The sequence below is a fragment of the Heterocephalus glaber genome, unplaced genomic scaffold, assembly GCF_053883595.1.
Source record: "Heterocephalus glaber isolate CG9 unplaced genomic scaffold, H.glaber_assembly_v1.0 deba00001444, whole genome shotgun sequence".
NCBI classification, from domain to species: domain Eukaryota; kingdom Metazoa; phylum Chordata; class Mammalia; order Rodentia; family Bathyergidae; genus Heterocephalus; species Heterocephalus glaber.
Genome location: NW_028258297.1, coordinates 10202795 through 10214889, shown reverse-complemented (window position 1 = coordinate 10214889; position 12095 = coordinate 10202795). Strand labels below are relative to the sequence as shown.

General features: G+C 52.3%; 1 protein-coding gene across 1 annotated transcript; it reads left to right on the top strand.

Moving 5' to 3' along the window:
• The first annotated feature begins 2301 nt into the window (after window positions 1–2301).
• Pdxp (pyridoxal phosphatase) lies at window positions 2302–8696 on the top strand. Its single transcript, XM_004845647.3, has 2 exons — window positions 2302–2934; window positions 7383–8696. The coding sequence occupies exons 1-2, from the start codon at window positions 2373–2375 to the stop codon at window positions 7697–7699; spliced, it is 879 nt and encodes a 292-aa protein (XP_004845704.1). The 5' UTR covers window positions 2302–2372; the 3' UTR covers window positions 7700–8696.
• Window positions 8697–12095: the final 3399 nt, after the last annotated feature.

Here is a 12095-nt window from a genome sequence, read left to right as displayed (position 1 = left end):
GCATCTGCCCAAATGATAGTCTTATTTTCTGTCCTCAAAATAAAGAAGCCACTTTCATAAAGGGGAAGATTGCATATTCTTGGCCTCTTTTCTTTCTCCCAGTCTGAAATGCTAACAGTCAATGCTTGTGGAGATTTCTCTGAGCTTTTCTGAGCATGGTTTTCATTTACTCTTCTCTCAGGGAAGTAAGTACCATTATCGCTTGTGGTGGGGAGACTTGAGGCCAGGAAGAAGTGGCTGCTGAGGTTGCAGTGAGCAAGGCATGGGCCTGGCAAGAGGAGCACAGGCTGATGGTTCCAAAGTCCAGACTTGTTCCGGACAGCCTGGGAGGTTTGCTTACCTCCTTAGTTTCCTGGTTTCTTCATCTGAGACAGTCTAACAACCCCACTCCTGTGGTGTCCTGAGGGCCCAGTGAGGAGCTCCTGTCAGTAGTATCAAAGTGTCAGTTGGAGCACAGAAGCCCTGGAAGCTTGGCAGCAGCTGCCCTTGTTTTCCTACCCCATAGCATTCTGGGAGCAGGCAGGGAAGGCTCAGGAGCAGGGATGGATGGGTCTTTCCATGACCTTCTGTCAGGCTGCTCTGGGTCAGCTCCAGGGCTTAGCCCTACACCCACCCACAGGGCTTCTAGGAACAGATGGGCAGAAGTTAAAACAGAATCGAGCATCCTGGCACTGGAAGCCCATACGCATAGCCTGATTAGGAGTGGGCCACTTTCTCATTGCTGGGACACAATACCCAACACCCACAACTGAAGAAGTTTATTTCAGCTCCTGTTTCTAGCCCGTAGTCTGCTAGCTTCCAGCAGGGCAGCAGAGGGGCACAGGAGAGGACAAGCTGCTCCTGTCGTAGCACCCAGGAAGCAGAGTGGAGGAAGCGCCAAGAAGGGAGATAAAACCTTCAGATCGTGTCCTCCTCCAACCAGACCCCCACCTCCTAACCGCAAGTCAGGTATAATCCATCATCTTCAAAAAGCCCTGCCTATGAGCCCCTGAGGGTCTATGGGACATCTAGATATAAACCATAACAGCCACCTGAAAGACCCTGATTTGTGTTTGGGGAGGGGTTAGTCAAGGAAGGCTTCCTGGAGGAGATGATGTCTAAGGAGCCAGCCAGGTGAAAAAGGTGAAGGAAAAAGCAGGAACATTCCAGGCCAAGGAGACCACCCCTGCAAAGGCCAGGAACAAAAGGCATGGGCACCGGGAAAGGGGAAGGAGTGGGTTAGAAGGTACGCACCCCGCTTTGCAGGTCCAGCTGTTCTGGGAGGAGAGGACCAGACATCTGCAGAGTCTTCTCTGATTCCTGCTTCCCACACTTTAAAGTCCTGGATCCTCAAAGGTCCTAAAACCTGCAGTTTCCTCTAGATCAGAAGCCCCTTTCCCCAAAGATGGGGACACAGGCTGCTGGGTCACCTTATCACTGCCCTGGGTTACTGGTCTCAGCAACCCCAAAACGCCCAGACCCCAACAAAAACATTAAGCCAGATTCTGAGCGCCTGGTACGCGTCTGGGTCCTAAAAAATCATTTGTCAAAAGTCATAGAACTGTAAGTTTGAGATCTACACATCTTACTCTACGTAAATTATATCTCAAAAATAACTCCCCCAGGGGATTCTGACCCTCTAGCGGCGTGGACAGCCACTAGCCTAGACGCGCACCCAAGAAGGCACCGAACGCCACTTGTCCAATATATTTCTCAGGACTTCGCTCAGAACTGGAGCTTGAGTGGTTCAGAGGGCCAAGAGATTAGACCTCCGGGGGAGGGGAAGGGGAAGTAAACAGGGTTAAAATGTGGTTTGGTAAAGAACCAACTCCCTGCGATGAACGTCATCATAATGTACTGCAAACATATACTAACACAAATTAAAACAATACATTTAAAACAAGAAAGAGTTGACCCATAGACACCTCTCAGCCTGTTTTCCTCCTAACAACCAGCTTTCCTAAGCATCTGATTGGCTGGGGGACGCGGGTCTAGTCACGCGGGTTTTCTAGTCTTAGCTCCTTATTAGTTACAAAGAACATCAGTCTCCCAGGCTCCACCCCCTGTAAGAGGGTAGTGGGAGTTGAAACTTGGCGGCGATTGGCCCAATAGACTAAGGGGGCGGGGGATAAGGGCCGGCTGGTTCTACATTGGTATCCGCCCTTTGGGGGCAGTCGCTATTCCTGGCCCTTTCTCCAAGCTCAGTTCGCACTCCGTTTCGTTCTTCTATGATCCTCTATACCCCATTGGCGGTGGTCCAGGCCGTGGCCCCGCCCCCAGCCCGTTCCGGAGTGCCGATTGGCCCCGGAGGACGGGCCGGGCGAGCGCGCCGTGCCCGCGCGGGGAGAGCGGCGCGGGCGTGCGAGCGGGCGTGCGAGCGGCCAGCAGGCTGCATGGCGCGATGCGAGCCGCTGAGTGGCGCGCCCCTGCGCGACCTGCTGGGCCGGACGCAGGGGGTCCTGTTCGACTGCGACGGGGTGCTGTGGAACGGCGAGCGCGTCGTGCCTGGCGCCGCGGAGCTGGTGGAGCGGCTTGCACGGGCCGGCAAGCAGGCACTGTTCGTGAGCAATAACAGCCGGCGCGCGCGGCCCGAGCTGGCCCAGCGCTTCGCGCGCCTGGGCTTCGGGGGGCTGCGCGCCGAGCAGCTCTTCAGCTCCGCGCTGTGCGCCGCGCACCTGCTGCGCCAGCGCCTGCCCGGGCCGCCCGACGCGCAGGGTGCCGTGTTCGTGCTGGGCGGCGAGGGGCTGCGCGCCGAGCTGCGCGCCTCGGGGCTGCGCTTAGCGGGGGACCCCGGCGTCGCCCTGCGCGTGCGCGCCGTGCTCGTGGGCTACGACGAGCACTTCTCCTTCGCCAAGCTGAGCGAGGCGTGCGCGCACCTGCGCGACCCCGACTGCCTGCTCGTGGCTACCGACCGCGACCCTTGGCACCCGCTCAGCGACGGCAGCCGGACCCCTGGTGAGCGCGGACTGGGAGGGGGAGAGGCGGAAGAGCACCTGCGCCGTCGCCGCCACGGGGGTGCTGAGGCGCGGGGGTGCAATGGAGATCCAGAGAGGTGCCGGGGACACAGTCACGTTTCTCACTGCTGCGGCTGCCACTCATGAGGGGCAGAGGCGGGGTCCCCGTCTGACAGACAGATGAGTAAACCGAGGCCGTCGTAGCGCTGGGGGTTGCAGGTAGAATCCAGGTCTGCTCCTGGATTCCTGACATCTTGCCCCGCCCACCAGGGGGTGGGGCTGGAGAAGCTGGGAGGGCCTGTCCCCTGTGGCAGGGTGCGACAGGCGTTCCAGAGGCCGAGGTGAGCAGGTAGGTGTGTGGAGAGCCGGGCAGGTAGAGAGTGAGTGACCTGTGCTCCAGTTCCAGCTCCTCTCGAGGAGCACTTGGATTACATAACCTGCAGGCGTGTCCTCCCCAGTGCAGCCTGAGGTCGCTCACCAGCCAGCTGCTGGTGAGGGGACAGTAAACGGGGGCTGCGTGTCACACAGTGCGTGGCTAGCTGTGTGAGCTGTAGGGAGTCCTCCCATTTATAGAGAGCTTCATGAAGCACCTTGACGTCTGTTCTTACTTCATTTCTAAATGACTGCAGATGAGAGCCAGGCGAAGTGGCCCACGCCTGTAATCTCAGCGTTCAGGAGGCTGAGGCAGGAGTATCATACGAGTTGAAGGCCAGCCTGGGCTGCATAGCCTGAGTTCAAGGGCAGCATGTACTACATAGGGAGACCTTGTCTAAAAAAGTAAATAAATTTCTGGGCAACGCCACAGGGGAGGCAGGGTTCAAGTTAAATAAAAGCAGAGGAGGCGGCAGAACAAACAGTGATGAATGTGGGGCAAGGAGACAGACAGACCCTGTCGCTTTTCTCTGCTGGCCCGACCCAGTCAGTCTTTGCAGCCACGTGGGGGAGGGGCTGGGTGGTATGGAGGGTGGTGAAGGGTGGTGAGGAGGACCTGGGAAGGCTTCCTGGAGGGGGTGCAGGGAAGGGTGACAGCCAGTGAGGATTCATAGACACAGTGTTAACAGTGGCAGGGAAGGGACCTAGAGTTCAGGGCCTGTCCTGGCTCAGTGCTTTGGACCTACTCAGCGCCTGACCACACCAACCTCGGTTTCCCCATAAATCCAAAGGGAAGGCTCTGGTCAGGTCTGTTCTATGAAGAAAGGTTTTCCCTGAAGGTCTCCAAGCTTGGGTTAAGGCTGTGGGGTAAGAGGTTCCCCGGGGGTCAGAATGAGTGGTGTGAGGAGCTGGGGAGAGGCCTGTGTGGACCCAGTACCCACCCCGCTACCCCGCTGTGCCCCCTACCCTGTGGGTCACTCCATAGCCGGAAGAGGGAGGCAGACGCTTAAGGAATACCGAGCTGCAGGCACAGGTGCATCTGCACGACTCAGTAGCGCAGCTTTGAAACAGGGATGTGAAAATATTAACAAAGGCCCTGATAGTGTTAAGATCAGAAAGTGCAAAGCTCCCAGCTTGCCCCCCCCGACTGTGTGTTAACCCTGTGCCACACAGCAGTCACACGAGCTGGGAAGTAGAAATGTCCCTGTTTTAGGACCATGTTATCAGGATACCTTGCCTCAGGCTCAGCTGGGTGATTGTGGGCTGGGGGGAAGTTCCTTTACTGCCAGGGCTGCTCTGCCCTCTGTGTCTGGTGTGCAGGTGGGCCTCTGTGAACTGTAACTGAATGAAGAAAGTGAGACCTGGGGGCCAGAGAGTAATCAGCTCCATCCTGCTAGGCCGACAGAGCTGGGGCCACTGGGGAGCTGAGGAAAACGTTTTGGGGTGACTCAGTGGAGACCACTGGGGCAAATGGTTGTGATTCTTTTTTTTTTGGTACCAAGGATCAAGCCCTGGTTGTGATTCTTAGGCAAACAAGCAGACGTGTGTGTGTGTGTGTGTGTGTGTGGCTCTTAGGGGTAGAGCTCATGCTTAGAGTGTGCTCAGCCCTCGGTTCAGTTCTCAGCACCAGAAACAAAGCACCAGTGTGGCCAAGCATGGTGACCCAGGCCTGCATTCCCAACGCTCTGGAAGGTTGAGGCAGGAGGACTACAAGTTTAAGCCCATCTTGGACAATTTAGCAACTTAGCTTTGTTTACCTAGAAATAAAAAAGGGCTGGGGTTGGCTCTTCAGTACAAAACAAAAACAAAAACCAGACAAGATGGTGCAGGGCTGTAATCTTAGCTATTTAGGAGGCTGAGGCCAGAGGATTGTAAATTGAAGGCCAGCCTTAGCAACTCAGAGGGACCTTATCTCAAAATTTTGTGAAAAGAAAGGGGAGGCTGGGGTGTAGCTGGTATATACGAGAGTGCTTATCTAGTGTGTTTAAGGCCCTGACTTTGCTGCTCAGGGCCCGGTGAGGGGTGCAGCAAGCGATTCTGGGGCGGATGTCCCAGGGAGCTTTCCAGCAGGGTTGCCCTGAGCCTTTCGGCCCCAGCCCCGTGGCGTTGGAGAAATGCCTTTCTTCTTGTCAGGGGCCATGGGGATTCTCACATCCCCACTCACCCTCTTTTTCTATGCCTTGAGCTTCACAAGGGAAGTGTCATTGGCTGTGAAGAGGGGGAGAGGAGGGCCGGGGATTTAGCTCAATGGCCCCTCGTCTGCCTCCAAAGGTCAAGGTCCTGAGTTCGATCCCCAGTACCAAAAAATAAAAGAAGGGGGAGAGGAGGCCCAGAGTGCAACGGTCTGGCCAGTTGTGTGCTGAGAAACGGTCTGGACGCCTGCTGTGGCCACGACCTCACTGAACGAGGAGCTGGGAGGCATTTCCACCTTTGCAGGTAGAAATGACCTCCAGGGCAGTGTGGTACAGGAATTAGGAAATCATGAGTGCTGAGAATCTGTTGCCTTTGTTTAATTGTAAATTTATAGGTCAGTCGGTGGCACAGCCTGCGGTCCTAGCACTCAGGAAGCTGAGGCAGGAGGATTGCCTTGAATTTGATAGTGAATTCAAGACCAGCCTGAACCACATAATGAGAACTCTTGTCTGAAAAAAAGCAACCCTAATGAGACCCTTTTTCAAAAACAAACAAAAACCAGCTCACAGAATTCCTGAAAATGAAAGTTCACATTCCCAAGCCTTTCCACAACTGAGTCATACTGACCTAATCTCGGTGCTTTTTTCTTTTCTTTTTTGAGACTGAGTGTCACTATGTAGTCCAGGCCAGACTCAAATTCCCCACCCTTCTGCCTCATCATACCCAGCTTTGGATACAGGTCTGTTTGCTGTCCTTTAACAGGCAACCCAAGGAGCTGGGGATTTAGCTCTGTGGTTCTGCTGCCTGCCTCACAAGCGTAAGGTCCCAAGTTCGATCCCTGGTACCAAAAAAAAAACAAACAAAAAACAGGCAACTCAGGTGAGATTACTTAATGTTACTGAGCCTTGGCTTTCTCATCTGTAAAATGGGCTTTTGAGAATACCTAGCACAGCCCTTGGTGGGTTAGAATGGCTTAATAAGTGGCGTTCTTGGGCGGGGATTTAGCTCAGTGGTTTTGCCGCCTGCTGCGCAAGTTCAGGGACCCGAGTTCAATCCCCGGTACCAAAAAAATTAATTAATAAATAAATGGTGTTCTTCATCATTATTATCTGGTTGGGGACATTAATGTGAAGGGAAAATGTTCTGGCACAAAGACGTGCCCATGGGACCCGCACAGTGGGCTCATTGTTCCAGCAGGACAGTACTGGGCTGGGAACAGGGCTCTCCTTTTCCAAACGTCCTCCCACTGTTAGACACTCGGGCACTGTCTGAGGCGTTTGTCACCACAGACATCTTGAGCGGGACCTTTCTTGTGTCTGGTTGGAATTCTTTTCTTGGAATCGCTTTCACCATGGATATCGACTGGGTCAGAGGTGTGAATATTTCTGTGCCCTGCTGCATTCCAGAGGGGCAGTGCCAGTTCCTGTTGCCAGGGACATGGCTTCTGTAGCAATAACCACAACCACTGTCTGCCAAGCCTTTTTCTCTTTTCAAAGCCCTGGCTCTGTGATGCCCAGAGTGCCCCTTTGAGGATAGGTGTTAGCTGAATCCCCATTTTGCAGTCTAGGGAAACTCAGAGAGGGTGAGCAGCTTGCCCGAAGGCACACAGCTGCCAGGGCAGAGTCAAGCCCAGGGCCTCAGACAGGATGGAGCCTGTCCCCTGCAGTGAGTCCACAGGAGGTAAGTGCCTCGATGTCTTCATAGGAGACTTGGGGAAACTGAGGCACTGCAGGTTAACCAGCCTGCCCAAGACTGTGGGGATGGAGTCTGAAACCAGGGATCTGATGGCAGGGTCTGTCCTCTTCACCCCCACCCACCCTGAGACCTGGGACCAGGCCTGGGCCTCATGACAGTGCTTGGCCTTAGGTGCCCTGGAGTTCCATTTCTGGGCCCTGATGCTATTGTAGCTGCCTTCCTGCTGACTACTCTCCTATCTCCCCACAGGGACTGGGAGCCTGGCCGCTGCAGTGGAGACGGCCTCGGGGCGCCAGGCCCTGGTGGTGGGCAAGCCCAGCCCCTACATGTTCGAGTGTATCACAGAGCACTTCAGCCTGGACCCCGCCCACATGCTCATGGTGGGGGACCGCCTGGAGACCGACATCCTCTTTGGCCACCGCTGCGGCATGACCACCGTGCTCACGCTCACGGGTGTGTCCCGCCTGGAGGAGGCCCAGGCCTACCTGGCAGCCGGCAAGCATGACCTTGTGCCCCATTACTATGTGGAGAGCATCGCGGACTTGATGGGGGGGCTGGAGGACTGAACCCGCCTGATCTGCAGCTGTAGCCACAGCCTCCCGACCCCCTGATCCCATAGATGGAAGTGATGGGTCATGAGTCTCGTTAAGCACTATGAGCTCCCTCGCCCCGGTTTTGGGGCCCTGGTGGAGCTGCCACGCAGGAAGGTGTGAAGACCTTTGTGCCCCCTCCCAGCAGTGGCTGAGCACTCTGCTGTTCCGGAAGCTGCCCCTGCGGCTTGGGGATTCACCCTGGCCTGACCCAGCCAGGTGGCCTTGTTTCCTCCCTTGTTCCCTCCCCTCCCTGAATATGGGTCTTGATGCCAACTGAAGATTTTCCCCTGCCCTGGGCCTTTGGTCCCCTCCCGTCCCTGGGAACTCCTGAGCCCTGCCTGCCCCTGGGTCCTGGCCTTTGGCTTGTGGGCCGATTGGAGGTCAAGGTAGCCACACAGTTATTGTCCTGAGTGGACCAGTCAAGGCTAAGTGGCAGTGGCTCACTGAGGCCAGATCTTGAGTGGACCAAATAGGAGCTAAATAACAATGACCCTTGCATGTCCTAGGTCCTGGGTGGACCCATCTGGCCTTCAAGTAATACCCACTGGTCTCTCAGATCCTAAAGAGAACAATTTCAGGAGTCCGAGTGACAGTGGCCTCTTGACAGTCCGTCCCACTAGACCAGCCAGGGTTGATTTCAGTCAATAAATAAGGGACTGGGTGTGGGGACCTCTTCTTCCCTGGAGATTGTGACCTCACTCACTCAGTGGCCCTGGGACTGCTGGGGCTCAGAGCCCTCCCTCCCTGATCCCATCCAGTGTTGGTGGCTGCAGCTCCGGAGGGGACTGTGATGTCCCTGTGTAGCCAGTGTTTGCTGCGCCACCTTGCCAGTCCCCATGCCCACTCCCAGCTATTTATTTGTTTGTTTATTTATTATTGTGTGCCAGTGACATGGGGGTTGGGGCTGGGCCTCTCCGCCACCTCCACCCACTATAACCAGTCCTCCGTACTTAATAAAGTGCGAGCGGGAGTGCACTGTGTCCCCAAGTCTGTGGCCAGGGCGGGGGAGCCCCTGCTGCGCCTGCTGTCCCCAGAACCAGCCACCTCAAGGCCTTCCCCAAGTGACAGTTCTGCTCGCTTTTCAGTATGCAGAGACATGGTGCCTCAGGTGTATTTCATACGTTGCTGGTCCTCACCTACCAATTTGCTTGGTCCTTCAGAAAATCCAGCAAGTTTCTCTTACTCATCCTGTTTTATGTGGTCTTATCAAAAGATACAGCAAATTTTTATTTTATTTTATTTGTTTATTTTTTGCTACAGGGGATCGAACTTGAGACCTTGCAGTTGCAAGGCAGTTGGTGGAACCACTGAGCTAAATCCCCGGTCCAATTTATTTCATTTTTAAAGGACATGGGCGCTGAGGACTGAGCTCAGTGGTAGCACACTTCCTAGCACGCACAAGCCCTTGGGTCCAAGCAAAGCAGCTCTGGTTTGCCAGGTGTCACACGTGGGTATTCCCAGCACTCAGACAACTAAGGCAGGACAATCACAAGTTAAGAGGCCGGGCCAGATTACACAGTGAGACCCTGTCTCAACACCCCCACCAAGGAGAAAGAATAATATAATGAGCCAGGCATAGTGGCACACCCCTGTAATCCCAGCAGTCAGGAGGCTGAGGCAGAAAGGTTGCCATGAGTTTGAGGCCAGCCTGGACTACAAAGTGAGACGTCTCAAAAAAACAAAAACAGACTGATACAGTGAACACTGACATCTTTACAAAGTTTCAGCAGTTAATGTTCGCACAGTTTGCTTAATAGTTCCTTATATATATACATACACGTGAACCATGTGAAAGCATGTAACAGAAGTTCATATAGTTTACCCTAGATCTTCAGTTTGTTTTGGGGTTTTGGGGGGGTACCAGGGATCAAACTCAGGTCCTTGTGCTTTCGAAGCAGGTGGCGAAACCACTGAGGTAAATCCCCAGCCCTAGATCTTCAGTTTGTATCTCAAAAACAGCCAGCGGGTTGCACAGCTACAATCCCTTACCCAAGAGCCAGGATCTTTCATGCTTCCATTGGCCACTGACTTGCCCTGCCATGTAAACCCTGAAGATCCAGGTTTATTATATGAAAACTTTCCTTTCTTTTTTTTTTGTTTTTGAGCTGTGCTGGGGATAGAACCCAGGACCTCACACATGCTAGGCAAGCGCTTGACCACTGAGCTGCTTCCCAGCCCTGTTATTCTGAGACAGGATGATACAGTGGTACCTTGGTTCAGGAACTTAATTCTTTCCATGATTCTGGTCACAAACCAAATTGGATGAGAACCAAATCAAATTCAGTGGTTAGGTTCAATGTTGACCTTATGCGGAAATTTGATTCGGTCTCGTCCAATTTAGTTTGCAACCAGAATGGTGGAAAGAATTAAGTTTGTGAACCGAGGTACCACTGTGCTAACTTGCCCAGGCTGGCCTTGAACTGAGTCCTCCTGCCTCAGCCTCCTGAGTAGCAGGGGATCACAGCATGCGGCACTCCGCCTCCCTATTTCCTTAATTTTATTTGTTGTTTTGGGGGGGGGGGGTTGGTACCAGGGATCAAACTTGGGACCTTACACTTGTGAGGCAGGCGGCGGCACCACTGAGCTAAATCCCCAGTTGGCTTTCCTTAATTTTAAAGCAATTTCTGCCAAGTTTTCCATTACTTGAAATCATAAACCTTCAAACACCTGCATCAGGCATAGCATAGAACACACGTAAAAGAAGAGCTTGGGCTGTAGTTCAGAGGTAGAGCACTTGGCTTGGTGTATTCAGAGCCCTAGGTTCATTCCCCAGGACAGCAAACAGCAACAACAAAAACGCCAAACTGTACCCCATCCTGCATTAAAGACATGTCCTTACAATGCTTTTTAAAATTGAAACAGGCCGGGCATGGTGGCACACATCTGTATTCCCAGTAGTCAGGAGGCTGAGACAGGAGGATCATGACAATTTTGAGGCTAGCCTGGGGTACATAGTGAGTTCAAGGCCAGCCTGAACTACATAGTGAGACTCTGTCTCAAAAATAAAATTGATGCCGGGGATTTAGCTCAGTGGTTTCGCCACCTGCTGTGCAAGTGCAAGGACCCGAGTTCGATCCCCAGTACCAAAAATAAAATAAAATAAAATTGAAACAATATTTGTACATCTGTAAGATACCTATTTTTTCATATTAAAAACTATGTATTTTATTTTCAAGCATAAAGTAACACCAAACTTTTCCCCTGCATAAGTTCTCATATAGAATTGAGTATATTGGAGGGCTGGGGATTTAGTTCAGTGGTTCCCTTGCCTGCCTTGCAAGCACAAGGTCCCAAGTTTGATCCCTGGTACCAGTGAGGTTTCTGATGACTGGAATCAAGAGGAGCCCTAAAGATAACAGGTTTTTGGTTTTGGTTGTTGTTTGTTTTACAGTGCTAGGAATTGAATTTAGGGCCTCACATATTAGGCAAGTGCTGTGTCATTTTTTGTTTTTGTTTTTGTTTTTTGAGGCAGGATCTCCTTATGTAGTAAGACTTGGCCTTGAGCTCACTATGTAGCTCAGGCTGGCCTCAGACTTAAACTCAGAACAGTCCTCCTGCCTCAGCCTCTTTTTTTTTTTTTTTTTTTTTTTGGTACTGGGGATCGAACTCAGGACCTTGTGCTTACGAGGCAGGTGGTGGAACCATTGAGCTAAAGTCCCCGCTTTTTTTTGAGACAGGGTCTCACTATGTATCCCAGGATGGCTCCAAATTTGCAGCAATCCTCCTGCCTCAGGCTCCCAAGAGCTAGAATTCTAGGCTAGACTAGTTTTTACAAATCTTTTAAATTTTATTAGTACATATTTGCAGTATTCATCACAGGGAGTTGGTACATATACATAACACATCTTAATTCCTTTTTAGTCCCTTTCCCCTTCCATCTTTTGGTCCTTTTCCCGTTTGCAAGAGATGTATCTTTCTGTTTCCTATTATCTATCTTATTTTTTGCTCTTTATTTACACTTTGAGTTTCTCATATAAGAGAAACCATGTAATATTTATGCTTGTGTATCTGATTTATTTCACTTAATATTATGGTCTCAAGATGCATTTGTTTTCCTATAAATGACTCAAATTTATCCTTCTTTATGGCAGAGTAGTATACCATCTGTATAAATACCACATTTTCATCTGTTTATAGGCTGCTTTCAAGCGTTAGCTTTTATACAGGCTGGGTGTGGTGGTGCACACCTGTAATCCTGGCGCTTGGGAGGCTGAGCCAGGAGGATCACTGTGAGTTCAAGGCTAGTTTGAGCTACATAGCAAGACCCTGTCTCAAAAAAAAAGGACTTAGGGCTGGGGATTTAGCTCAGTGAGTGGTTCTTCCACCTGCCTTGCAAGCACAAGGACCTGAGTTTGATCCCTGGTACCAA